Source organism: Lissotriton helveticus, chromosome 8 (genome assembly GCF_964261635.1).
Source record: "Lissotriton helveticus chromosome 8, aLisHel1.1, whole genome shotgun sequence".
NCBI lineage: Eukaryota > Metazoa > Chordata > Amphibia > Caudata > Salamandridae > Lissotriton > Lissotriton helveticus.
This window is the reverse complement of record NC_136069.1, coordinates 1,263,930,921-1,263,958,760: the sequence shown is the minus strand read 5'-3', so window position 1 is coordinate 1,263,958,760 and position 27,840 is coordinate 1,263,930,921. Positions and strand designations below refer to the sequence as shown.

At 46.0% G+C, this 27,840-nt stretch overlaps 1 protein-coding gene across 1 annotated transcript in view; it reads right to left on the bottom strand.

Annotated features, from left to right (window-relative positions):
• The window catches only part of TMEM131 (transmembrane protein 131), a 1,081,228-nt gene that overhangs the window by 343,994 nt on the left and 709,394 nt on the right, over window positions 1-27,840 (bottom strand). Inside the window, exon 27 of the mRNA XM_078658243.1 lies at window positions 20,828-20,970. Coding sequence (XP_078514369.1) covers window positions 20,828-20,970 — 143 coding nt within the window. The remainder of the gene's footprint in view (window positions 1-20,827; window positions 20,971-27,840) is intronic.

The following is a 27,840-nucleotide window of genomic DNA, read 5'->3' as shown; positions in this document are numbered from 1 at the left end:
TGTAAGTTCCAGTGAGGAACTATAAAGGGTGTGGGAGAGAAACGATTGGTCAGGCCTTTAAGAAAATACAAATAACAAGGGGGTTAAACAGGGAAGGCTGAACCAGCAGGCAGTGTAAAGGAGACAAGGCTGCTAAATACCCCTTTACAGTGCCCACTGCGCGCCCCCTCAGGGAAAGGGAAAGCGCAAATTGGAGTACTTGTGATAATGTGGCCTGCAAGGGATCCACAATATTGTCTGCACATCATTCAACAAGGTTTCCCCATCTGCTTGAATAAACTTATTTAGTAGAGGGATGGCCCACAGACAAGATTACATCAACCACCTCAGTTGGCTGCTTAAAGAAGCTCAGTTGTCCCCGCTCAATCTTGAAGCATGTAGGTGGATGTCTCAGCGACTGGGGTGCAGATATATAAGAGGCTGGGGTTCTAGGCAGTGCCCCCGACTTCGAGAGAATGTCCTGCGTTAGTGGAAGAGGAAATGCTGGACAAGAGAAGCACAGGAGGTCTGCACACCACAGCATTCTCAGCCAGTCTTGGTTGATGAGAAGGACTTCGCCCCTGTCTTGGCGAAGCTTCCTCAGAATTTAAGGAATCAAGGGTATGGGGAAAAACACATAATGCAGGTGAAAATTCAACTTCAAATGAAACGTGTCCCACAAGGCTTCCCCCAACACATACTAGAGGGCGCATAATTGCTGGCACAATAAAAAAAATAAAGTCCACCTGATGAGTGCCCTACCGGGCTAAGACTTCCTAGACTACCTCTGGTAGGAGATGCCACTTGTGATCAGCAAGATAATGCCAGCTTAAGCTTTTGGTTCTGACATTCAGAGACCCTGCTAAGTGATTGGCAGTGAGCCAGATCCCTTAGCAGTTTCCTCAAGACCACAGTCTCCCACTTCCAGGCAAAGGAGGTGAGACCCTATTTCCCCCTTGTTAGTTCACATCGCAGTCGTGTTGTCAGCAGTCAAAACCTGAACTGACAGAACTATGACGAAGGGGAAGAAGACTTTGGGCACCAACCGAATTACCAGCAATTCAAGCAAGTTGATGTGAAGCACTTACTCTTCCGGAGATCAGAGGTGCCTGATTTCCAGACTTTCCAGATGATCTCCCCACCCTAGGGTGCAGACATCCGTCTCTACCCTAGTCACGGCCAGAGGGGGACTGAAGGCCATCCCACACAAAGTTCGCATCACAAGCCATTTTCGCCCCAACGTTGGGGGAGATCACAATGGTGTCCAGCAGGTCCCCCCGTACTGCAGCCACTGACTGGGGAGGCACCACTGCAGGTCCTTTAGAGTAAATGTGCGTGAGTGACTAGGAGAAAGCGGGAAACCAGCAGATCTAGGAGAAAGCAGAACTCTCAGAAATGAGACTCTGACACCTTGTTGAAAAGATAGGACCATTTCCTCGATGTCTGTGAATCTCTGTGGTGGAGGAAAGGCACAGAGAGGGGTGGTGTCCATTATTGGCCCTATGGTCTAGATTAGTTGGGAAGGCCGCAGGTGAGATTTAGACTTGTTGATCGAAAAGTCCAGGTCAGACAGCGGGAATACTGTTGTCTACAGATGGCGCGACATGCATTCCGGCGAACTGCCCTTGAGAAGCCAGTCATCCAGGTATGAAAAATGGGGATACCCGACCATCTGAGATGGGCTGCAACCACTGCCATCACCTTAGAAAAGACTCGAGGTGCAGATGTCAAACTAAAGAGTAGTACTGCAAATTGGTAGTGTGTAAAACCCAGCAAAAATCGCAAGTACTTCCAATGAGACCGCGCAATAAGGACAAGGCAAGACGCATCAGGCAGGTTAAGTGACATCATTCACTCTTCAAGTTCCAATGCCAGTAGAACCTGAGCTAGGTTCAACTCCTTGAAGTTTTCCTTTTTGAGGAAGAAGTTCAGGTTCCTGAGGTCCAGGATCGGATGCAGACCACTGCCATTTTTGGCACTTGAAGAAAGGGTAGAGTGTAGCCCTTTTCCACGATTTGTTGGACCCACTTGTCCAAAATAATGGCATTCCAGGCGGGCAGAAAGTGAGACACCCTTCCTCTAACCAGTTATGTGCGTGGTTGTGTAAAATAACTAGGCTTGCTTTCCTTGGAGTGCACAAGGGTGGAGGAGGAAGAGGAAGAGAGTTGCAGGGTGGATTTATGGTCTCTCCTCCTACTACAGCTTTTGCATTGGTGACGAAGGGATTCCGGCATTGCTTGAGTGCTATGGGATACTGGTGTAGCAAGAAGGAGAAAACTCTTCCAATGTTTTGAAAGTGTCTAAAGCACAAGTTACTTACCTTCGGTAACGATATATCTGTAAGAAACAGTAGTTAGTGTTAGATTCCTTACCTTAGAATATCCCCAGGCGTCAGACTGGATCTGGAAAGTTTTGCGTAGCAGTACCTCTCCGCATCGGTAGGCGTCGTCTGCGGCTCCGCGTTCAGCGGCGGCGCTGGGATGACATCGGAGTACTTAGACGCCGCCCTCGCGCGCGGACGTCAGTTCTTATACATAGCTTTTCCGCGCCAGGAACGCAGATGCATGATAAAAACCGACACTGGTGCCATGAAACTAGGGCCCTCAAAGGGAAGAACCTTAACCCTAGATATCGGTTCGCAGAACGGGGAAGATGGGTGGGGCGGTAAGGAATCTAACACTAACTACTGTTTCTTACAGATAGATCATTACCGAAGTTAAGTAACTTGTGCATCTGAAAGAAACAGGTTAGTGTTAGATTCCTTACCTTAGAATAGATACTCCAGCAATACCAACCCCGGTGGTGGGTCTGCAAACCAATGATCACACCAGAAAGTCCTGGAGAACAGAACGGTCGAAAAAGCCATCTCTCCGGACTTGGCTTTCCAGGCAGTAGTGTCTAGTGAACGTGTGCAGCGAGGCCCACGTAGCTGCCTGACAAATGTCTTGCAAGGGGACTCCCTGACCCAGGGCAGTAGTAGCCGCCGTGGCCTGAGTGGAATGGTCACGCAGCCCCACAGGAGGCTCCTTTTTTAGCCAGTGAATAACAAGCCTTTATGCACAAAACGACCCATCAAGAAATGGTTCGTTTGTGCACCGCCCGTCCCTTCTTAGCGCCAACGTAACCAACAAAGAGCTGGTCGTCCACCCCGAACTGGCGTCTGTGGTCTAGATAGAATGAGAGTGCACGTTTTGGGTCCAGACGGTGGAGCCTCTCTTCCTCTTTCAAGGGATGCGGAAGCAGAAAGAAGGTGGGCAAGGTGATGAACTGTCCGATGTGGAAGGCCGTGACTACCTTGGGCAGGAAAGAAGGACGCGTTCTCAAGACAACTTTGTCCGGATGGACAGAGAGGAAAGGAGGTTGAGAAGATAGAGCCTGGAGCTCACTCACTCTCCTGGCAGAGGGGATGGCAACCAGGAATGCAGTCTTAAGAGTTAGAAGACGAAGAGGGCAATTGTGAAGTGGCTCGAAAGGAGCGCACATCAAATAGGTCAGAACAAGTTCAAGTCCCACTGAGGCATCACAGAAGGAACAGGAGGAAACATGCGAGTGATGCCCTTCAAGAATCTATTTACAACCGGGGACTTGAAAAGAGAAGGCTGATCAGGAAGCCTTAAGAAGGCGGAAATGGCAGAGAGATAGCCTTTGATAGTTCCCAGAGCAGAGCCCTGCTGGGCAAGAGAAAGAAGAAAGAGGAGAACTTCTGAGAGGGGGACAGAACGGGGATCCACAGCCTTTGCTGTGCACCATGCCACAAATTTGTTCCACCTGCAGGCGTATACCGATTTTGTGGAGGGACGCCTGGCTGCCAGAATCACATCACAGAGTCAAATGGCCTCAAATGTCGCCGCCCAATCTCCACGCATGGAGGTGGAGACTGGACAGGTTCGGGTGGAGGACCGTCCCCTGCTGCTGCGACAGAAGGTCCTCCTGAAGAGGCAGACGAATCAGAGGATCGACTGACATGCTGAGTAGCTCGGGATACCAGTATCTTCGTGCCCAGTCCGGAGCCACAAGGATGACTTGGGCCCGGTCGCCCCTGATCTTCTTTAGCACTCTGGGCAGAAGTGGTATAGGCGGAAAGGCGTACAACAGACTGCAGCTCCACTCACGACCAAAAGCGTCTCTGAGCGAGTGCCGCCTTGCAAATTCCAACGCGCAGAACTGATGACATTGTGCGTTCTCTTGTGTGGCGAATAGATCTAATTAAGGCTCTCCCCACTGCTGAAAGAGACCTTGCGCAACGTCCGAGTTCAGACGCCATTCGTGATCCATCATGCACCAACGGCTGAGTTTGTCCGCCCTGGCGTTCAGGGAACCTGCCAGGTGTTGAACCACCAGGGAGACGCCCTGGTGCTCCAGCCATTGCCAGAGGCGCAGAGCCTCCTGACAAAGGGTCCACGGCCCCACCCCACCCTGTTTGTTGCAGTACCACATGGCGGTGGTCTTGTCCGTGAACACCTGCACTACACTTCCCTGGATAGAGCAAGCCGGATCGCCCGCAGCTCCAGAAGGTTGATGTGGAGCCGGGACTCCGCCGGAGACAAGAGGCCAGAGGCCAGAGGCCTCTGATCTCCGCCTCTCCCATGTGGCCCCCCCAACCCAGGAGGCACGCATCCGTCACAACTACGTGCTCCGGTAGGGAGAGGGGTCTGCCGCTGACCCAATCGCGGTCCGTGAGCCACCACTGCAACTGTCTCGCAGTGCCATCCGAGATCAGGACGTGGTCGGACAGGTTGCCCTACTTCTGGCCCTTGGCCAAGAGGGCCGTAACTTCCTCCTGCAGAAGTTACAAGTGATCCCCGACACGCGGTAGTACTGCGGTGGCATGGCTGGAGGGGTCGCCTCGAAGGGGAGGGAGTAGCCCCTTCGGACGATTTGCAGCACCCACCTGTCCGACGTGATGGTGCGCCAATGGAGGAGGTGATGGCGAACCCTGCCCCCCACTGGCGTCGTATGGGCCTGAAAGCTCGTACTAGGAAGGCTTTGAGGCGGATGCTGTGGGAGTGGATGTGGACTGACCCAGCCGTTGTCCCCCGGCACCGCCACGGCGGTTACCATGACCGCACTGTTGTTGGTGGTTCTGCGGCCTGTGGCTGGCTGGACGTGAGGGGGCGCCCCTTCCTTGGCCACGAAACGGGTGAAAAGCAGAAGTCTGCTGGCGTTGGCCGAGGTCTAAGGACTTGGCCGTAGCCCTGGAGTCCTTAAAATGTTCCAGCAAGCTATCCGCTTTATCGCCTAAGTGGCGACGGCCATCAAAGGGCATGTCCATGAGCGTGGCCTGGACATTACCCAAAAAGTTGGCGGACCGCAGCCACGCGTGTTATCGAACCGCCACCGTCATAGCAATCGCTCCACCTTGCGAGTCCGTGGTGTCAAGTCCACATCAGATGGAATATCGTGCTGCGCCTCGCCCCTCCGCTAGGGCTTGGGCGAGCCGTGTCTGGGCCCCCTCCGGACACTGGGGCAGCACCTCCGCAACCGCATCCCACAGAGAGTGGGTGTAACGGCCCAAAAGGCAAGAGGTGTTTACAGACTGCAGCCCCAAGCTCAGGGACGAGAACAGTGTCTTCCCAAACTGGTCGTACCTTTTGGATTCCCTATCTGGGGGAGCGGTCGGGAATGCGGTCTGGGAGGTAGAGGCCTGGATCACCAGGCTCTCAGGGGTGGGGTGAACGGACAGGAAGCTGGGGTCGCCCGGAGCCGGGCGGTGGCGTCAGGCCACGTTCCTATCTACAGGGAGGCCTGTAGAGGGCCTGGACCAGATGCCCAACAGAACGTCAGTGAGGGCTTCGTTGAACGGCAGTAGAGGCTCCGAGGAGCTTGCCTGCGGTTTGAGCACCTCAGTGAGGAGAGTAGTCCTATCGGCCGCGACAGGGAGCTCAAGATGTAAGGCCTTGGCCGCCCTTGTCAACACCACACTGTAAGCAGCCCCCTAATCCGTAGCCACGGTAGGAGGGGAGACAAATCCAGTGTCGGGCGAAGTGTCCAGACCACTGCCTCCCCCAACTCATCTCCTCAGTCCTGTGACAACTGGCACTGCAGTGCCAGAGGGTCCTCAGACCCCTCCCAGTCCTCCTCGTCTTCCATCTGGTAGTCAGGGTCAAAAGATGGAGCCGGATCATCGGTGAATGGCTCACCCATCGGCGTCGAATATGGCGCCGGGCGGCACCGGTTCGACGCCGGATCCGGACCGGGGGTGGGACCGGGGACGGCGCCGGGGGCAAAACCCTTGGTGACGGCGCCAGTGGAGAGGTCGGAAGGTCGACCGGCGTCGGCACGGATCCAGGCCTGGATCCAGAGGGGCCCCGCGGCGTCGAGGCCGAAGCACCAGACGGCGCCGGGGCCGAAGCACCAGATGGTGCCGGAGCCGCCGGCCCGCTTGGGCCCCCAGACGGACCCGCGGGGCCCAGAGGCACCCCGGCGGAGTCCGACAGATGAGAGAGCGACCTCATGGCCATGAGGAAGGCGTTGATCTCCTCCGGCGTCGTGTGCAGCCCAGGGACCGGCAGGCATGGAGCTGGACGCGGCGCATCGTGCGAGCGTTGGGGGGAGTCAGAAGAGTGATGTCGCTTATTCGACTGCTTGTGCCTTGACTTACCTGAGGACTTGGAGCCCGACGAGTGGTGTCGACTCGCAGAGCTGTGTTGACTGTGGCCCCGCGACCAGTCCCTCGACCTCCTCCTGGACCTGGACCGTGAGCTGCGCGGGGCCGATTGCTGGATCTCGAGGAGCTTACGGGACCGCTCCCGCCTAGCCTTCGACGTCAAGGCCTGGCAGTCGGGCATGACATGTCATCGTGGTCGGCCCTGAGGCAATAAAGGCACAGATGGTGGGGGGGTCGGTAACCGACATCAGGCGGTTACAGTCGTCGCAGGGTTTGAACTCGGGCATCCCTATTGGCACCGAGAGTCGATAAAGACTCTAAAAGGATTCAAAGAGATCCAAAAGAGATTGAAAAAGTTTTTCAAAAATTAACTAAGGAGTACTGCTCTTCCCGGATCTGCGCTTGCTGGCACGGAAAAAAGAATAACTGACGTCAGCGTGCGAGGGTGGCGTCTAAGTACTCCGACGGCGGACGCAGAGCCGCAGACAATGCCTACCGACGCGCAGGGGTCCAGTCGGACGCCTGGAGATATTCTAAGGTAAGGAATCTAACACTAACCTGTTTCTTTCAGATAGGCCTAATATCCTTTAAAGGTGGTTGCTGAAGACCTAAAGATATCACTGACTTTGGAGGCCTTAAATCTCTCCCAAACCAAGTCAGCTTGTCCCCTAACAGGCGGGTGACATTGAATGAAATATCCATTAGATTAGGTTGATCATCAGTCGAAATTCCATTTCCTGAGCCAGGTATGGTGTCACTCATAAATGGAGGTTCCCATGGCCCCCAGGGTACCAAGTCCACTGTGTACTGTCCAGATTTAATGATGTGCTAGGAGGGATTTTCAACATCTGCAGGAATTTCCTGAAAGTGGCCCTTCCTATCAGGGGGAACATGTGGCAGAATCATGTGAACGATATCGCACAAGATTTCAAGAGGGCAAGGATTTTAAGGCATTTCTTCCTGCTGAGAATATTTCCTTAACCGAAGCCTCCACGCACTTTGACTCCCTATCAGAAGAAACCGTAGGGAAAGCACCTCCAGAATGCATCCTCAAGCAGAAAGATTTCACAAATAGGGTCTCAGGTGAAGAATGAGCGGACAAGGCAGCCAGATCCCAAAGGGCCTAATGATAGCAATGAGCCACTATGTGATTTACTGCTGGTGATGAGGACGTTTTTCTCCATACTGCTAGAACTGGCTCCAACATAGCCTTGTTGAAAGGGATAAGATGTTTTGATGAGGCTGAAAAAGGGAAGAGGACTTCAGTGAGGACATTTGTTTTTGCCTCAGTTTTCGGTAGCTGAAGGTCTAACACTTAAGCAGCCTTTGACGTTACCTTATGGAGAGAGAGAACCTACGATGTTGGAGGAACAGTGGGGGGGGGCTTGCTCATGGAGGTGTGCCCTATGAACCTCCTCTCGGAGAGTCTGGGCCTCTCGACGTGAGTGACCCTGGGGATCTATGTCGAGTTGCAACGCCACTAGCTCTGTATTTGGAGCCGGAGTAAGAAGGCGACAGCGGTGGACGAGTGGGTGGTGGAGGTAGGAGCGGCACCGTCCAGGTCATCGGTTGTGGAGTTGTGAAGCATGGTGCTGCGTCTGAACAATACGGCATCAGCTCCAAAGGAATGGTGCTGAAAGATTGGAAGAGCATCAGGAGTGGAAAAGGTTGGGGCTCCACTAGGCCCAAAGGTGCGCTAGACAGTGTGGACGTTTTTGCAAAGATCGCATTCATTGAATTGAGAAACACTGCTGGGTCAGCTCCCGGCAATAAAAACCCTGGAAAATCCAGGGTCGGTGCAAGTGGCTGGGGACATGGTGGCACTGGACGACTATCTGGAGCATTGCAGCATGGAGCATCCTCCGTAGGGAAAATGACTTGCTCCGAAAACTAGGGTCCTGTTGGAGATGGAAAATGGCATACTGATATACCTCTAGCCCCCTTTTTCTCCTTTCTCCTGTGCTTTCGCTTCTTCTTGCCGGACGACGATGATGGAGAATGAGTACGATGGAAGCATTTACGGTGCCGCCGGTCAGCTTTTGAACAGTTTGGCCCCACTACTTAATGGCCTTGGGGTTCATCCTGAGGCACTAGGAGGTAGACCGTGTCATGGGGGTCTGTGATGGCATGGGAGTCTGTGATGGACATCTATCCTTCATAAACCCTACAGGGTTTGAGCCCAGATTTCTTTGGAGGAGACAATATTGGTAATGCTTACTGAAATATCTTTGGTGAGGAAAAAAGTTCCTCAGAAGTGCAGCTTTGGATCTGCAATGAAGGCTCAGAAAAAGGGAACGGACACCAGTGGGTGCTTTATGGCCTCTGCGACTTTACTTCATGTAATTTCTGGCTCCTCCTCGATTTGAAATTCCAAAATCCAGTCTGACCCCAGGGGTATGTTTTACAGGTGAGGAATCTGCAGGTAGAAGTATCCATAAGCCCTAAACAGCTAGATATAAGAATGCACATTACCTGAACACAATTGGATATCTGCTTACATGGCTGCACACACAATAGCACAGCTTAGCGCTCAGCTGAAGTGATATGATAAAGTAAACAAGTGGCTTCTTGATAGTAAAGAAGAGCAAGGGAAAGAGAGGCCTTGGAGAGGGACAGAGATATGTACAGTGTTTCATTGGCATGTTTTATGAACAAAATTCAACATTAACTTCATTGCTAGTTGAATCGGTTTTCATATGTTAAAAGCACTTGACTTGACTGTGTCTGAAAATAAGAAATGAACTGATGCAATAATTTTACTGCAAACCAAATATATTCTACTGAGCAATCAGGCAAAACAGTTTACAAAGGCATGATTAACTTTTAAAGCCATCTTGAGGAATATTTGTTTCCCTGCATCCTCTTGCTTTCAAAGGGATGCACGGAGAGAGGACTAGGACTTTACTTTTGAAAAATATTGACATCCAACAACCATTAAGTGTCAGATAGACAATCTAAAGATGTCCCAGTGGAGAGTTTTGAAAGAACTCTCAGAAATCAGATATAAAGTGGCACACCCATCTACTCTGTCCTTTAATACGTTATTAGCAGTTTATTTTACCCAGACTGGCGGGGTAATTCACCATGTTAGTCAGGAAACATCCTATACTTTTAGTTTCATAATGATTGTTCACTGGAAACTATCTTCTTCTATACTCACCAACATCTGCAATATCCCACAGAGCCAGACACCTGGAACATACATTATAACATCATTTACTAAGGGTAAGTAACATTGTTCTAATAGATATTTCTTTCCATGAATTCTGTATCTTCACAAAGATGATCTAACCATCTAACCAGAACAGTGGTGGGTGAGGCCACAAAAAGGGAAATGTAAAAGCAAGAAGCAAAAATTGCTACAGCACAGTTAATCCAAAACTGGCCTGACTTCAAACATCAATTCCTAGCAAAAATTATTTAAGAAGAAATAATCAGAAGCCTTAGTAGTTGGTAGCAAAACAAGAGATGGTGACAACTCCAATCATGGGATTTGTTGCAACCCGTCTACTAAAAGAGTGTCATCATTTCCTCCCAACAAAAAGTGGAGATATTGCGGGAGGTCTGGGCTCGCCATTACTTCTCACAGCAAAGTCTTATGCAGATAACTGTCCATCATGAAACTGCTTGGAAACTGTCTTTTTCTCTCAAATGAAACTTATGAAAAACTATTTCATCAAAGAGTGTCTGTGGTCTGTTCAGCATAACAACTGAGGTTTTTATCATGGGCCAAATTGAGGAAACTCATTCTGCTTCAAGGAGCAGGAAGCACAACTGCAGCACATCTTTTTGAGCTAAAGGATACTCTGAAAACACTTCCAGAGGAAATGTAGGACTAACGCACTATACCAACCTACATGACAAGAATGCCTTGGAGGATTTCTTAACCAAGGAAAAGTCAAAATCATAACAAGTGGGACAGCAATCAGATTTAGTTTAATGAGCAAGAAACCCAGTTCAAACTTCAGGCATAAGTAGAATTATCATTAGCAGGACTCCTAGTCATCAGGGCTTCAGGCATGTTCAATAAGAGAGACCACTGCTTTGGGATAAGCATCCATACTAGCAGTGCCAGTGTGATTATGTCATCAGGAACTCCCAGGACTTCTGCTGGGTCAACGTTTACGGCCTAAATGGAAGTCAAAACGAGAGATACATTTAGTAACTCGCCCAACACTATTAGGGTCATGTCTCATCAGTGGAACTTTGAATTTCTCAGAACCAGAGGAAAAAGGTGACCTGATGGGATCTCATAATTGAGGCTGATGTCCTCATTCAACACAAACACATCAATTAGAAACCAATTAAGCTTAAAAATAGTGAAGCAAAATAACTGGAGGTAATTTCTGATGGAGAAACAAAAGGAAGAAGCCCGACATACCCAAACACAAGGCAGGACTCTCCAAGTCCTTTTGTTGCAACTCCAATCATAAGGCACAATCAGCTTGCTTAAAGAGCTTCTGCCTGAACATTGTTGCAACAACAAGGACCATGACCATTTGCCCAATTCCACAGTCCAGGTCTTGTAGCAAAGCTGGAATCAGCCTAAACCTCCTCTCCTGGTCACACGGTACATGGTCGAGGGCTAGTCAGTTAGGTCTTGGACCACATGGTCCTGCACAAAGGCAAGAACAGACCCAAAATGTCAAGCATTTCTCAGAAACATATAGGAAGCAAACTCCATCTATGACCATAAGCCGCCAATTGACAGCCACACCAGATGGGCTACCCAACTGAGAAGGACAGCATCTGTTATTACTATAACCTGAATGCAAGGGAAACAAGAAGGTTGGTAATCACACGTACCACTAAGTCTTGGGATACCATAATCAGATCCTGCAACTCCTTACATGTTTGATTCCCATGCCACTGCAAGTTGTTCATACTCGGGAATGCCTGGGGCAAAGAAAATTGCATGATACAAAAACGATAAAAAAATTAACAAAAACAAAGGTTGCATGTTTACTGTGTCGGTTTGTTCTGCACGGAAGCAGAGTAACAGATGACCAACAAGCTGTCAATGGAAGGAAAGACCACCCCGAGTCATAGCCAGGATAACAACAAACGGATAGTAGCCTCTTACAGGATATTAATAAATATTGTTGGGGGCTGAAGAGGAATGCCTTTGGGCAAAGTGCATACTCCACAAAGTGGGGTGGCGACCTAAGGAGGGGAGCTCAATTAATAACCAGACACTGGAAGACAAAGATTTAAAAGAGTTACCACCAACACATTATGCACATACACAAGGCTGGAAAGTGAGGTGGTTAAAACAGGAATGTTGTCAGTCCAGGGAAACCAGTAAGATATAAATCTTCAAGAATTAGGTAACAGGAGCCAGAATCACCTTTCTGAACCGAGCCTCGAAAATTGTTTGCTTAAAGCCTACAAATCCAAGCTGGAGTGCATACACCCTCCTTGGATCTTTTCACAACCACAAAATTATTTGAAAACAGCAGTGACTACCATTTACAACCAGTACCAGCTCTATTGCTTGCTTCTGGCGCAATCCTTGTAATCTTGAAGGTAACTATAGAGGCATCAATGGCAGCAATAAGATGGGCATCTGAAATGTCTATATATTGAATTGCTTTCCAATTCTTTAATGAACTTTTGTCTTTCCAAAAACAGCTTCACCAGTAATGCCTCAAAATCTCATTTGTTAAATTTGTTACAGTGGACAATTTCCTTATTAGATATGTCAGCTACATAGTGGTAAACGAATGTAATTATATTTTGTGACATGCAAGCCAAAACATTGTATGTACAGCTTGAAATGTCCCTGTGGATTTTTGTATGTCGGAAATACTAACAGTGGTTTAAGTCTAATGGAATTAACATGAAAGTATAATTCAAACTAACAATTAGAGGTCCTGGTGAAGAGACATTTTAAAGAGTTTCATCAAAATGTAAATCGGATCACAAGTTTTGTGGGAGGTTCCAACATGAAATGGTATGATAACGACAAGTATTTGCTACAAAGGAAAGACTGATGGATTAAAAAACGTGATACTTAGAAGCCAAAGGAGATGCATGAGAAATTCAATAGAAATGTATTCCTTTAGTACTTTTTTCTCTTTTAACGTACATCTGGGGATACTTTTTGATATGAGAAAGATGCACGCTAGAAGTGGTCTGTTTTATTTGCGTTATTAGTTGGTGAATAACATTTAAAAAACGGACAAAAGTTGGCTTCATTCGCAATAGACAAGGGGCGGACAATGTGCGCAGAATTGTGAACCTGGCGGAGAAAGCACACCATTGGAACATACCAGCCTGCCTTCTGTCACTTGGCACGGAGAAAGCGTTTGGCCGGGTGGACTGGCGTTTCCTTTGCGTGGTGTTGCACAAGGTCGAACTGGGCCGGAGCATGATATCTATGATCATGGCCCCCTTATCTCTCCCCGCAAGCTAGAGTTTGGGTCAATGGGCAGCTTACAGAGCCCTTTTCCATACATAGGGATACGCAGCAGGGTTGCCCCCTGTCCCCTCTGCTGTTTGCCCTAGTTATAGAGCCTTTAGCGGAGATGATCAGGCAGAATGCGGACCTACATGGCCTCTCTCTTGGAGGTCGACAACACAAGGTAGCACTCTTTGCAGATGACCTTATACTCACACTATCGCGTCCCCATATATCCCTCCCGGCGCTTCACACTCTGCTACAGTCCTTTGAGCGGGACTCAGGCCTTAAAGTTAACCATGGCAAATCCTAGGCTTTAAACCCTACGATCCCGTAAGAGGAAATACCAGTCTTGAAGACGCTCGCTCCTTATCAATGGGCCCCGGATCATGTCCGATACTTAGGGCTTCAACTGACTCCTCCCTGGATTGGCGGGAATGCAAGAGAACTGTCTTGGAAGACTTAAGGGGATGGAAATCCTTCACCATCTCCTGGTTGGGTAGGCTCAATGCCGTCAAATGTTGATACTCCCTAAAATCTTGTACCTATTCCAATGTCTTCCCACCCCTATCCCGCAACACCAGATCCAGGGCCTCCAACAAGATCTCATTAGCTTCATATGGGGCGGACGTAAACCACAATTCTCTCACAAGATCCTCATTCTACCGCGAGAGAGGGGGGCTAGCATGCCCCAACCTTCTGGAATACTATTGGGCCTCGCACAGGGCCGGACTGGGAACCAAAACCGGCCCTGGCAAAGTGCTCGGCCGACCCCCCTCCCCACTCGGGGGTGGGGTGTGTGTGTGTGTGTGTGTGTGTGTGTGTGTGTGTGAGTGTGTGTGTGTGGGGGGGGGGGGGGGGGGGATTTGGAGGTGCCGCCGAGCTCTTTGCCAGGGCCGGTTTTCGGCCAATTTTGTTGCAGGGCCGATTTTGCAGCCCTGTAACAAAATCGGCCTCCATGGGCTCAAAACCGGCCCCCACTCATGCGGCGCACCGGGGGATTGCCCGGTGCCCGCTATGGCCAGTCCGGGCCTGGCCTCGCACTTCCGCTTTGTCTCGGAATGGACAACCACTGAAAGCAAAAAGATCTGGTTCTATATGGACAGGAAGGTAACTGGGCGTACCATCAGGGATCTTACGTGGCTCCATTGAACAGCGTGCTTCCGCAGTGCCTATATCACAGTGCCTACTAAAATGGTCCTAGATATATGGGACAAAGTAGCCGTGCATAAAGGACTATCGACCTTCCCCTTCCCCCATACCCCCATTGCAGGTAACCCACTATTCCCTCCGGCCCTCCGCCCACAAACATTCGCCAAATGGTTACAGGGGGGATGCAGAGTGATTGGAGACCTATACAAGGGGGGAACACTTAAGACATTTGCCCAGTGCATGGAGGAATTTCTTCTTCCACTGGGAGCGGGACTACAATATGCACAGCTGCAGCACTGGGTGTCCTCACCAGAGATGCAACAGGCTGCTGTCCGACCATTCACCTCCTTTGAGCGGCTGGTCCGTTCCTTCGACGAATCGAAGGGCCTTATTTCTTGGACATACCAGATCTTACAGTATCCTCCGGTACTAACTACACACCAATATCAACGCCAATGGCAGCTGACGTCAACCACGGAAATCGTACCTACGCAGTGGAATCGCCTATGGCGGGACATTCCTAGGTTCTATCGTAGCATCTCACAGAGGGAAAAAAAGATAAAAAATTATGACACATTGGTATTACACGCCCACTCAGTTGCACAAAATGTTCCCTGCCGCATCCCCCTTGTGCTGGAGGTGTTCGAATGCATCTGGAGACTTCATTCATATTTGGTGGGATTGTCCACTCCTAACCCTGCTCTGGAAGGAAGTCCTTAGTCATATCAAGGAGGTACTGGGCTTCCCCCTGCCTGAGTCCGCAACTACGATCCTTTTGGGCCTTAAACCTGACAATCTAAAAGCGCTTACCAGCAGCGCTTCACATGCTTGGGACAGCTAAACAACTTATAGCACTGTATTGGAAAAAAGCGGAAACACCCCCAATTGCCGCTTGGTTTGTGCGCTTATGGCATGTAATAACCATGGAACTTTTTACAGCACGACAGCAATTACGCAACACCCACTTCACCGCCGTTTGGTGCCCCTTAGTCAAATACCTTTGTAAAATAGAACATGCGTGCTATCTACCTTCCAAGCTTAGAGCGCTACGGCTCTTTGAAGATGCTATACTCCCGCCAGATCCCAACAGGCTCCTCATGTAATCAGAACAACCTTGCGAGTCACTCCCTTCGACAAGCATTAGGGCCTTCACTCTCAACACCATGCACAACTGCGCGCCTCTTCCAGTCCGCCCACCCTGCCGTTCGCTGCCGTACACCTCTTTTCTGCTACTACCTCTTTTTTCGACCCTATTCTGTCCATCAACCGCTATCCACTTTATATGGGCCTCTTGCCCGTGTTTTCAATGTTATTGATTTTTTTAAAAAGGTCCTTAGACTTCCAGCAACAAGCTAATATTGCTATATGTACTATGTCACGCGGCCGGCCCACTAAGGGTTGTAGGCGACATGCTGTGTTCCAACTAGTCTGCTAATACCTTTTCATATTCTTGGAGACACTTTGATGAAAATGGGTTGCGGGCTTAACGCTGTGTACGTCTGGACCTATATTCTACTCTTTATCTGGAAAATAAAACAGAGTTCAAACAAAAAAAACGGACAAAAACTACATCAAATGCAGAACAAAAAGACTATAAACTGACATTTTTACAGAGGAAGTGGAAACATGTCATTAAGCACCCGTTGGTAATAGCCGATTTCCTTTCCAGGGCATCCCATGAACATTTGAATTATTGCACTGTTAGTAACTGATACAACTGTTGGAAGCTCACTACGTGAACATGATTGACATTTAAATACTGTTACTATTGTTGCCTGTAACTAGTTACATGGCTAGTAACTAGAAAAGGCTGCTTTCTCATATAAATGCTTGTGTCCTTTGACTAGGTTGTTGGATCCATCAAACTCGATGCCTAATACAATAAGAAACTGTCATGACATCCTTTGTTAGTCCAATGTAGAAATCAAATATGGCAACAAAGGACACTAGACCTTTTTGATCGTCTCCCACAAAGTGAAGAAATAACTACACACTAGAAGTAAAGGAGGACAATCTTGTGGTGTGCTTCAATAAAGGACTGGAAACACCATTTAAGTGAAGGCATAGAGTCTGCTTGCCTTTTGTATGTCCAAAGCAAGGACTATTCGGCGCTCGACCTCGGACCTGGGGATCTGGGTTCGAGTCTCGGTAACGACGCCAAAAACCCCCTGTGATTCTGGGCCAATCACTTAATCTCCCCGTGCCTAAAAAATGAAAGCGTGTCCTCCTGTAACGTAACTGGTGCTATGTAAAGCGCTCTGATGACTGATTCGGTTCAGTTCTAGTTCGCGCTATATAAAACTCTGCAAAAGAAAAGAAAAAAAAGAAAGAAGGGAGAGAAAGCTGTCCTCTTAAGGTCCACATTGTCCCATACGAGGCAAAATAAAAACATGCACCATTCTTTTAGACGTATAATGGCATCATTGAGCTCGATTTATTTTTCTTCTTTCGGATTAATGAAGAGGTCCAGCTGATCTTGGGTTCCACTGGAGCTCTGACTATTAAGATATGCTTCAGTGCAGAGCAGGATCTAATTTTTGCCTGCATCTTTTATTTTGTTAGTTGACGTGGCGCTATGACTTTTACTCCCCATTTGCCTTCAGGTGCAAGAAACTGCATTCACCACGCAACTCCGAGTTGTAACCAGAGCCCACGCACCAGAAACATGTTTTGTGAATGTCCATGATCAACAGCTGCTTCCTGCAATCATGGCACTGTTTGAATTATGTTGTTTTTTAGGGGAGACATCATCCCTGGCACATTGTGAGCGTAATGTTTTTTTATTTATTTAAAAGTCACTGAAAAAACAACAAAGTAGGGAGTGGAGCCCTGGATCAGTGTCAAAGGGCGTGGAAAGAAAGGAACTGATGTGGAAGGATGGTGCTTGCATGCAGCTCTGCACTTCTGGGATGCACAGTCACCGCAGAGGAACATGCACCACCTACTGGTGAGTGGGAGCATTGGTAAGAACATTTCATAAACAAGCATTTACAATGCAATAGGTCTCCCAGCTTTAAAGTTTGAGCTATTGGCATTGTATATTACAATGTGTTACATTAACTTGTTATCAAACTCTGAATTGTTGTATAAAGATGATTTGCAAACTGTCAAATGTTGCTGAATAGTAAGCAACGTTGTGAATAATATTGTTTGCTAGTCATCCTTGGGTACCAGAGTACTTCACTTGAGGCAGCTCACTACTCTGCACTCACTACTCTGCACTCACTACTCTGCACTCACTACTCTGCACTCACTACTCTGCACTCACTACTCTGCACTCACTACTCTGCACTCACTACTCACTACTCTGCACTCACTGCTCACTACTCTGCACTCACTGCTCACTACTCTGCACTCACTACTCTGCACTCACTACTCACTACTCTGCACTCACTACTCACTACTCTGCACTCACTACTCTGCACTCACTGCTCACTACTCTGCACTCACTACTCACTACTCTGCACTCACTACTCACTACTCTGCACTCACTACTCACTACTCTGCACTCACTGCTCACTACTCTGCACTCACTACTCACTACTCTGCACTCACTACTTTGCACTCACTACTCACTACTCACTACTCTGCACTCACTACTCACTACTCTGCACTCACTACTCACTACTCTGCACTCACTACTCGGCACTCACTACTCACTACTCTCCATTCACTACTCTGCATTCACTACTCTGCGCTCTCTGTAAGCTCACTGAAAAGTTTAGTTGTGCTATTGAATGGTCAAAGATCCTCTGTTCAATGGTACTCATTTTATCGACCTTAGAAGGATGAAAAGCCATGTAAACTCATGTGGAATCAAACAAGTGAACATGTGAGTATAGGAGAGCAAACACAGATCCTTGGAGTAGGCACATTAGCTCCTTTGGCCACCAGTGTAATACATAACTGTTACTATACCACATGACCCAGTAAGATAACGGTGTTCGGACAGTGTAGTGACACACACAGTAGTGTGTTTTACTGCTACTGCCTGTCTTCAGAGCAGCCTGTGACCGAAAAGGGGGCTCTCTGTAAGCTCACTGAAAAGTTTAGTTGTGCTATTGAATGGTCAAAGATCCTCTGTTCAATGGTAAACATTTTATCGACCTTAGAAGGATGAAAAGCCATGTAAACTCATGTGGAATCAAACAAGTGAACATGTGAGTATAGGAGAGCAAACACAGATCCTTGGAGTAGGCACATTAGCTCCTTTGGCCACCAGTGTAATACATAACTGTTACCATACCACATGACCCAGTAAGATAACGGTGTTCGGACAGTGTACTGACACACACAGTAGTGTGTTTTACTGCTACTGCCTGTCTTCAGAGCAGCCTGTGACCGAAAAGGGGGCTCTCTGTAAGCTCACTGAAAGTTTAGTTGTGCTATTGAATGGTCAAAGATCCTCTGTTCAATGGTACTCATTTTATCGACCTTAGAAGGATGAAAAGCCATGTAAACTCATGTGGAATCAAACAAGTGAACATGTGAGTATAGGAGAGCAAACACAGATCCTTGGAGTAGGCACATTAGCTCCTTTGGCCACCAGTGTAATACATAACTGTTACCATACCACATGACCCAGTAAGATAACGGTGTTCGGACAGTGTACTGACACACACAGTAGTGTGTTTTACTGCTACTGCCTGTCTTCAGAGCAGCCTGTGACCGAAAAGGGGGCTCTCTGTAAGCTCACTGAAAGTTTAGTTGTGCTATTGAATGGTCAAAGATCCTCTGTTCAATGGTACTCATTTTATCGACCTTAGAAGGATAAAAAGCCATGTAAACTCATGTGGAATCAAACAAGTGAACATGTGAGTATAGGAGAGCAAACACAGATCCTTGGAGTAGGCACATTAGCTCCTTTGGCCACCAGTGTAATACATAACTGTTACCATACCACATGTCCCAGTAAGATAACGGTGTTCAAACAGTGTAGTGACACACACAGTGGTGTGTTTTACTGCTACTGCCTGTCTTCAGAGCAGCCTGTGACTGAAAAGGGGGCTCTCTGTAAGCTCACTGAAAAGTTTAGTTGTGCTATTGAATGGTCAAAGATCCTTTGTTCAATGGTACTCATTTTATCGACCTTAGAAGGATGAAAAGCCATGTAAACTCATGTGAAATCAAACAAGTGAACATGTGAGTATAGGAGAGCAAACACAGATCCTTGGAGTAGGCACATTAGCTCCTTTGGCCACCAGTGTAATACATAACTGTTACCATACCACATGTCCCAGTAAGATAACGGTGTTCGGACAGTGTAGTGACACACACAGTAGTGTGTTTTACTGCTACTGCCTGTCTTCAGAGCAGCCTGTGACCGAAAAGGGGGCTCTCTGTAAGCTCACTGACTCCTAGCAGTCACTGCAAACCATCCTGAGTGCTCGGTGGCAGCTATATAAGGTATATAAATATTCCATTGCCACCAGTTGACCCCGTGATACTCCGGTCCTAATGGAAGCAGCCCCTTTGAAAGTCAGCAGTATAGTATTATATTGATATAGCTCTCCCTGCCAGTGTACCTCCCTGAACCCGCGGCGCGCGCCGGTATATAGGAGTGCAGCTGACCTGCTGTGGCTGCTATTAATAAATACAATTGATGCTTCATCGTTCTGAGCTGCCTGTGCCCTCTGCCTTTAGTGAGCTGTGCAGCCGCTGCCTGGCTGCTTCTGCTCTGTTTTCAGCCTTGGCTGGCAGCGATGGGGTTAACGCTGCTCAAGCAGGAGTAGTGTTCGCCGCTGGATCTGGAAAGCGCATGCGTGCAATCACACGCATGCGCGCTAAACGGCCAGAAGTGGGATCACAGACCGGCAGAGACGGGCAGCGGGCAACGAGAGGAGAAACCGGCGGAATCCAAGGACTGCAGGGAAGAGAACAGGACCGGACAACTTAGTTGTAGGAGGTAGGAGGGGGTATCGGTGCACGTGTGTGTGTGTGTGTGTGTGTATGCTCGTGTGTGTATGTATGTGTGCGACGGCGGGGGGGCCTCGGCGCACTCGTGTGTGTGTGTGTGTATGCATGGGAGAGTGTGTGTCTCTGTATGTATGTATGTATGTATGTATGTGCGTGCGTGCGTGCATGGGTGCTCGTGTGTGTGTCTGTGTCTGTGTGAATGCGCATGCGTGTAGGAGCTTCCCAGGAGACAGCAGCTGGCCACAGCGCTCGTTCGCGTGCGCGTGGCCAGCTCTAATCGCCTCCTCGGAGAGAAAATGCGCGCGCCAGGTGCTGTCTCCTGGGAAGCAGAGTCAGCGACAAAAGATCTCCTGGCGGACACAGCGCTGACGCGCTGTTAAACGCCAGGAGACCTAAAAATGGGCAGCAACCCATGGGGAGCAGCTTCATAGATTCTTTCAGAAGGCAAGCAAAGTGGGTCAAAGTTGCAAATAAAAACAATTTAGGGGCTGCTTATGGGAAACGGAGCATAAGTGACACAATAAATATAAGAGGCTGTTTTTCTGCGTGTCATGTACGAGCGTTCTCTCTGTGGTAGTGTAACACTAACCTTCGATATATACATAGATCAAGCAACAGATTCCATAAAATGTTTAATAATGAACGCATTGCTTTAAGATATTTTTAAGAAAACAATTTATCTTGTGTCGAGCCTTAGAACATCAGTAAGCAAGTTAAACCATCTATGTTCAAACTCGTATGTATAAGACTTTTGGTAGTTCTGCAATACTTACTATCTGTGCAATCTTTCAAAAGTGCTTCAGTGATTTTAAATCGCAAGGAACTTCCTGGTCCCGGAGGCTTGCCCGCAACCCTCAGACTCTCAGTTGTTCCTGTCCCTTCTACTATTAGCATATCAATCACAGTCAAATTGTTTCTATGGAATGATAAAAAGGATTACTATGTTTATTACAATACACAGATTTTTTCAGATAGTTCACATACTGAATACAAATTATGGTTTACAAACAATGGCTTTATTAATACGGCCCTTCGCCACAAAATAAAGTGTATATTACATGAACACTAAAATACCACTTGGGCCCGTAACCCCATAGGCTGGATAAACAGGGAGCTTTAATTTCATTTAGTTTTTTAATGCAAATACATCTGAGTATCTCAAACTTTCTATAAATTAAAAATCACAATGCATGAAGCCTGTTGAAATTCGAAGTGCTTGAATTGTATGAGTAATTCGAATCCTACATTTCTTCATGAAACTTCATGAATGTCTGCTTAGTTAGCACCACTGCCTCGGGTCGTGACGATCACAAGAAATATTTTTTTATTGAATACAGACACCCTTGATTGTCAATAAGGAAAAACAAAGGTCAACAATGCTAAGCAGAAGATGTGGCTACATACGTGAAGGATGAGACTGATGTGGTACGGTCTGTCAGTTACAAGCCAGCTAAAATGGGATACAGGCAAGTAGGAAAACACTTTACCATATTTATCATACCCTAGAGCACAAAATAGTTGTCCTCCAGCAACAAATTGGAGTTGGTGCACGTTCTAAGATGAGATATTGGCACAACGTCCAAGTTCAGTAACAACACTTTGAATAATGAAACTGAGCATCTCTTCAACAATGCTGGTTTGGTACGATTTTTTTTTGTGTTGAAATTTTTTATTGCATTTTACAATGAGAATAAAACAGGAGAATAAAGACAAAAGCAAGAAGCTTGGTAATAAATATATTACAAAATCTGTAAAAGTAAAAAGAAAACGGCAATAGATACATGACATTTGTTATTAAAATAAATCATACAGAAATTACATGAATAAATATAGTACGAATAAATATTTAAATAAATAAATCGACCAATAAATAGAGCGCAAGCAAGTGACTAGTGAAAGGAAAAGACATTGGAGAGAGGGGAGGGAAGACGATTGTATACAGAGTAAACATTTATGAATATGTCAATGACATAAATAAGTGTTATCATAGGGAAATAACTACCTTGCAAAAATTAAAACAAAGTATATTGGGGATAAAAGAATATCATAATGTAAAATATGAGAAGAGAAGGAGAATATAAGACAGGAGGAGTAATGCAGGAAAATGAGCCAAGATACGAAGAAAAGAAGTAGAAAAATAGAGAGGAGAAGAATGAAAGAGGTCAAACAATTATAAAACAGAGTAAACAAGGATGTAGAACAATTAATTAGTCTACCTGATTGGGTGTGTTAGGAGGAGTGAGAGAGACAGAGGTATCAACAACTTTGGTTTTTAGGAAGGGTGACCACGTCTGAAGATATTAGCTTGAGCTTGAAGAATATAGATCGTTCTTTCGTGTTAAGCCGTTTGTATCACGACTGCCAACCATTTTTCCTGTGAGGGTACTGAAGATGATTTCCAGTGATGTAGAATACATATTTTAGCTGTGGCCAAAGCAGTGTGGAAAAGACTATGTTCAGGTTTAGAGCGCTTTTGGAAATGTCGTAAATCATGTAAGAGGATATTGGCTGGCGTGAGTGGCAAGTGCAAGGGCATTATGGAGTGCAAGGTAGTACCAATATAATTCCAAAAAGATTGTATACTTGGGACATTCACAAACAATGTGAGTTGTGTCACAGCCAGAATTAGAGCATCTCCAGCAGGTGGTATCGGGGAGTAGACCAGCTTTATGTAACTTAACTGGTGACCAGTGCCAATCATGTAGTATTTTGAATAAACAGAATATGAACCTTGCTTCACAAGCTCCTTTATGTATATTCTCTAGGAGCTGTTCCCATTCAGTGTCTGTATAAGAGATTGATATACGGGATTGCCATTTACATTGAAGATCATGAGAGAGGGGTTTAAAGATGAGATGCAAATGTTTTGTAGAGACCGAAGTCACTCCTTTAAGTTCCCCCATGTATTTAAATAGGACAATATTGGAGAAGCATGCAATGACCAGGGGGACGGCCCTAAATGGTTCTTCAAATACTGTTGAAGTTGAAGATACTTGGAAGAGTGTTGAGTAGGAAGATTAAATTCCTCGCTTAGTTGCGGAAACGATTTGAAGTCGCCATTATGGAAAAGTTGATCCGGGCAGTGAATGTCTGCTGTTTGCCACACAGGCCAAGATAAAGTACGACCATTAATACAGATAGCCGAGTTATTCTAGAGGGGACTCTTGCTATGAATACACGGGTTGGAACCTAACAAACGATGTCCTCTTTGCCAAGATTTATGAATAGCAGATAACATTGGGTTTTTAGAGTCAAAACGACTAGTACCACTACCATATAAAAGAGAAAGACCTGAGTTTGAGGACAAAAGATTGACGTTCTATATGAACCCATTGTGGAACATCTTTGATTCCTGGTAACAAATAATAAAGTTGGGAGATGTGCAGTGCCAGGGAGTAATGTTCAATGGATGGGAGGCCAGTTCCCCCATATAATTGGTGTGCCTTCAGTTTTGTCATAGAGGTTTAGTCGAACCCCAAATAAAAGTCTTAATCTTGGAATCTATAGATCGGAGTAAAGATAAGGGAATCTGGAGGGGAAGCATACCCAAAATGTAAATAAATCTCGGAAGAGTGACCATTTTAATAGCTTGGACTCTGCCCCAGAGGGAAAGCCCCAAGGCCTTCCATTTGTCTAGATCACGCTGCATTTGAGAAATTAGAGTGGTTAGGTTATCTGTAACCATATATTCTAAACCTTTATTGACTAGAATGCCGAAATACTTAAGACCTGAGGGTTGCCAATGAAAAGGGAATCTGTGTATTGCTGCTTTTGTTGTTCCATTAGAAAAGGATAGCGCCTCACTCTTGTCCCAATCGATCTTGAAACCCGAGAAAGAAGAAAAGTCATTGATGATTTGAAGAAGAGATGGAAGAGATCGGGGGAGGTAAGAGTAAGTAGGATATCATCAGCATATAGGCAAATTTTAGAGTGTCCAATTGGAAGGGGGATACCTGCAATTTCATCAGATTGACGAATGGTGGCAGCTAATGGCTCCATAGCCAAGAGGAAAAGAAGGGAGATAGAGAGCAACCTTGGCGCGTCCCTCTCCGAATCAGGAATGGGTCCGATAAAAATCCACCACAATTCACCTGGGCAGAAGGATTGTCATACAATTACCGTCCCTTATCTATAAATTGATTACCCAATCCGAATCGTTCCATAACTGTGAAAAGGTAGCCCCATTCAATGTGATCAAATGCTTTTTCTGCGTCAATCGAAAGGGCTAGCGCATCATCTGAAAGGTGTTTAGCCGATCACAGTGTATGGGCTATTGTGCGAAGATGAATCCGAGAGGAACGCCCCAGGACAAAACCAACTTGAGTATGGTGTATCAAGGAAGGTAAAACTTTACGGAGACGGGACGCTAGGATGCTAGCTAGGATTTTAATATTGGAATTTAATAATGAAATGGGACAATAATTGCTGCATAACATGGGATCTTTACCGGGTTTGGGTAAGATTGAAATAATAGCTTTGTTGGAGAGAGGACCTAATGAAGATGCATTACCCCACTCTTGGAATGCAGCATGTAAAGTATTGATAACATTGTGACCTGCCCATCGATAAAATTAGGCAGGGAATCCATCCTCACCAGGAGCTTTGCGAAAGAGCAAGGCAGATATAGCACAGGAAATCTCGTCTTTAGTGATTTCAACTATCAAGTAGGGCTCTACTGTCATCTGAGAGACAGTGGAGAGCCACCTTCGTAAGAAATGTAGACATCTTATCCAAGTCTATATTATTATCTGGAGTGTAAAGAGATTGGTAAAAGGAGGCAAATTCACTGACATGGTCTTGAGGTTTGGTACACAGATCTCCTTGTGCTGTCCGAATGGCCGGATAGCTATAGCTGCCTCTCTCTGACGTAGTTGTGCAGCTAATCATCTTCAAGATAATCTTGGAGATGTGATTGTAATTGAGATTTGCCCTTTGGACTTCTATGATGTCATATGCTCATGCGCCAGGGTTTAAGTCCTGGTCTAGAAAGTCCCAATTCAAGGGATAGAACAGGGGAATGATCAGATAGAGCTGTTTCCAGGATGAGGGATTCCGTGACCAACTGAACAACTTTCTGTGATGTCAAAAAATATTCTAAACAAGAGATGTGCCATGGGCGGAAGAAAAGATGGTGTATTCCGTATCTATTGGATGACTAAGACACCAATGGTCAACTAATACATATGTCACCAAATAAGGCCCTATCTGAAGCATTTCCCCCGTCTAATGGGCCTGTTTTATCTAGAACGAGATCTTGTGTCAGATTCCAATATACGCCAATTAGATATTTTGATGCATTAATTTCTGTTAATAGACGGGACAACTGAAGAAAGAATTGTTGTTTTTTTTTGGTAAAATTTTTGAAAGAATTGTTTTTTGATACCCGTAGGAGCATAGACAGATCCTACAGATGTGTGAGTCTCCAATTTGCAGTTTAGCAAACACATAACATCCATCCCGATCTGACCATGTTTTTGAGACAGTAACCAGAAGAGATTTGAAAATAAGGATTGCAACTCCACATTTGCGGGAAGGGCCAGCATCAGTGGATTCACTTCATTGAATACTACTGTGAATGACCTTTCCCACCCAATCTCTGCATAGTTTATCAGACTCTAGTGGGTCTAAATGGGTTTCTTGAAGCAAGGCTACATCTACATGTGTGTACTGGAGATGAGAGTACTTTCTTCCATTTAATGTGAGGCCATGTACATTCCATATGATTGTACATAAAGTGTGTGTTGTTGTCATATTAAAGCAGTACCAGTCTTAATAGGAGAAAATTAATAAAACAATAATCAATGTCCTTAGCTAGATGAAGAGAGCAAAAATTAAAAAAACATTTTAAAATACAAGGAGGAAGAGGAGATAGAAAAGAAGTATCCTGGTTCAGCACAAAAACATCAATATGTGGTTAAATAATAACAATCAAGAGCAAAGAAAAGAAGTTAAACAGATAATATGGTGTAAAACAATGCAGCAAGATGTTTTTTGGGAGTAGAATAAGGAGAAGAGGGAGGGAAGGAATGAGGGTATAGTCAGAGTATAATAAGAGAAGAGGGTACAGATAAAAGAAAGTTGGGGATCCTACACTGTCAACCGCGGGCCTGGGCGCACTAGAGCACCCCCGTGCGGGAGGACCCCGTTGATGAAAAGAAGAGATGAGGAGGGCAGGTGATAGTATAAAGCCCATGATAACATATTGATAAAGATTCATGAATAGGATGTAAGATATCAGAAGAGTGAGTAATAAAATGAGAATGTAGAAACTATAGAATATTCGAAAGTAAGGAGAGAGAGAGAGAGAGAGAGAGAGAGAGAGAGAGAGAGAGAGAGAGAGAGAGAGAGAGAGAGAGATAGAGAGAGAGAGAGAGAGACTGAGACTAACAATAAAATGACATATACCAGCCTAAAAGAGTACACATCGTGTATATAAATAGGCATAACATAGTATTAAGTCATTATATGTATAGCATTAAAAATATGTAGTCAAATAATTAAGTATCAGGATAACTATATAAAAATATGGCCTATGGTAACATGCTATAACTTGTAACATAGATAGGAACAAATGCAAATCTTAATAAAATAAAACACTAAGAATATAAAGGAGAAGAAAGTAATGCAACGTACTATAATACGTTGGAAAAATTAGGCAACCATTATAAGAGAAGAAAGCATCATAAATATAGAATTGAATAAATAGAGAGAAGAGTAATACAACTGACTATAATTCATCTAACAATGTTTGAATATCATAACATGCAAAGGCAAACAAATTAATTCTAGTATTAATATCAATGAATGAAGACCAAGAATAAATACGAGGCCTACTATTAACTATATCTAGGCATATGAATAACCAATTGAGGGAGTTTTAAGAGGGGACCCGGATTTATCTATACTTGTGTGAAAGTAAGAGACAGATTGCAGAGCTGAATTTTTATCTTCCCTACCAGGGTCCCTAGAGTTACTAAGGTTTCTTCGTCTGCACTCCAGCAACTACGAGGAGAAGGAAGAGGATGATTGAAATTTGTCATGTTGTGAGGGTTGTGTTTCCATGTCTTAAAGTTTGATACCATCTAGAAATTTCTGTAGATGTTCCGGGTCATAGAAGTCTTTAGAATCTCCGTTTCTGGCAATACGAAAGCGTGCAGGGTCAAACAAACCATATTTGATGTCTAACTGTGTAAATTGAGGCCGCATGGAGAGAAATGGTTTTCATCGTTCATTAGTTTCCTTAGAAAAATCAGCTGCCATGTGGATTAGATGACCCTCAAACGAAAAGGAGCATTGTGAGCGAGCTGCAGCCAATAATTGTCTTGTCTGCTCATGACGAATAAAACAGGCAATAATCGGTCTCGGACGCGCTGCAAGGTCTTTACTTGGGGGACCAATTCTGTGGGCTCGCTGGATTTCTAGAGGTGGAGTGAAAGAAATGGCAGTCAGGTTTTGAAGGATATCACAAAGAAATGCACTAGTGTTTTGGCCTTCGATATGTTCTGAAAACTCAACGAAGCGGATGTTGTCTCTTCCACTGCGGTCTTTCAAGTCAATGATTTAGATGCGAAGGAAAAGGAGATCTTGCTCTTTGTATTGAATTGAGTCAAGCCGATTTTCTATTACCAGGATTCTAGAGTCAAGACCTTCAATTCTGGTATGAAAGCTTGCAATGTCTGCTCTAATTGACTTGGTCTCTTCAGCCAAAGATGTGATTGTGACATCCATACCTTCTAACCGGCGACTGACCCCAGAAATTTCATATAATATATGCTGCATGGTCTCC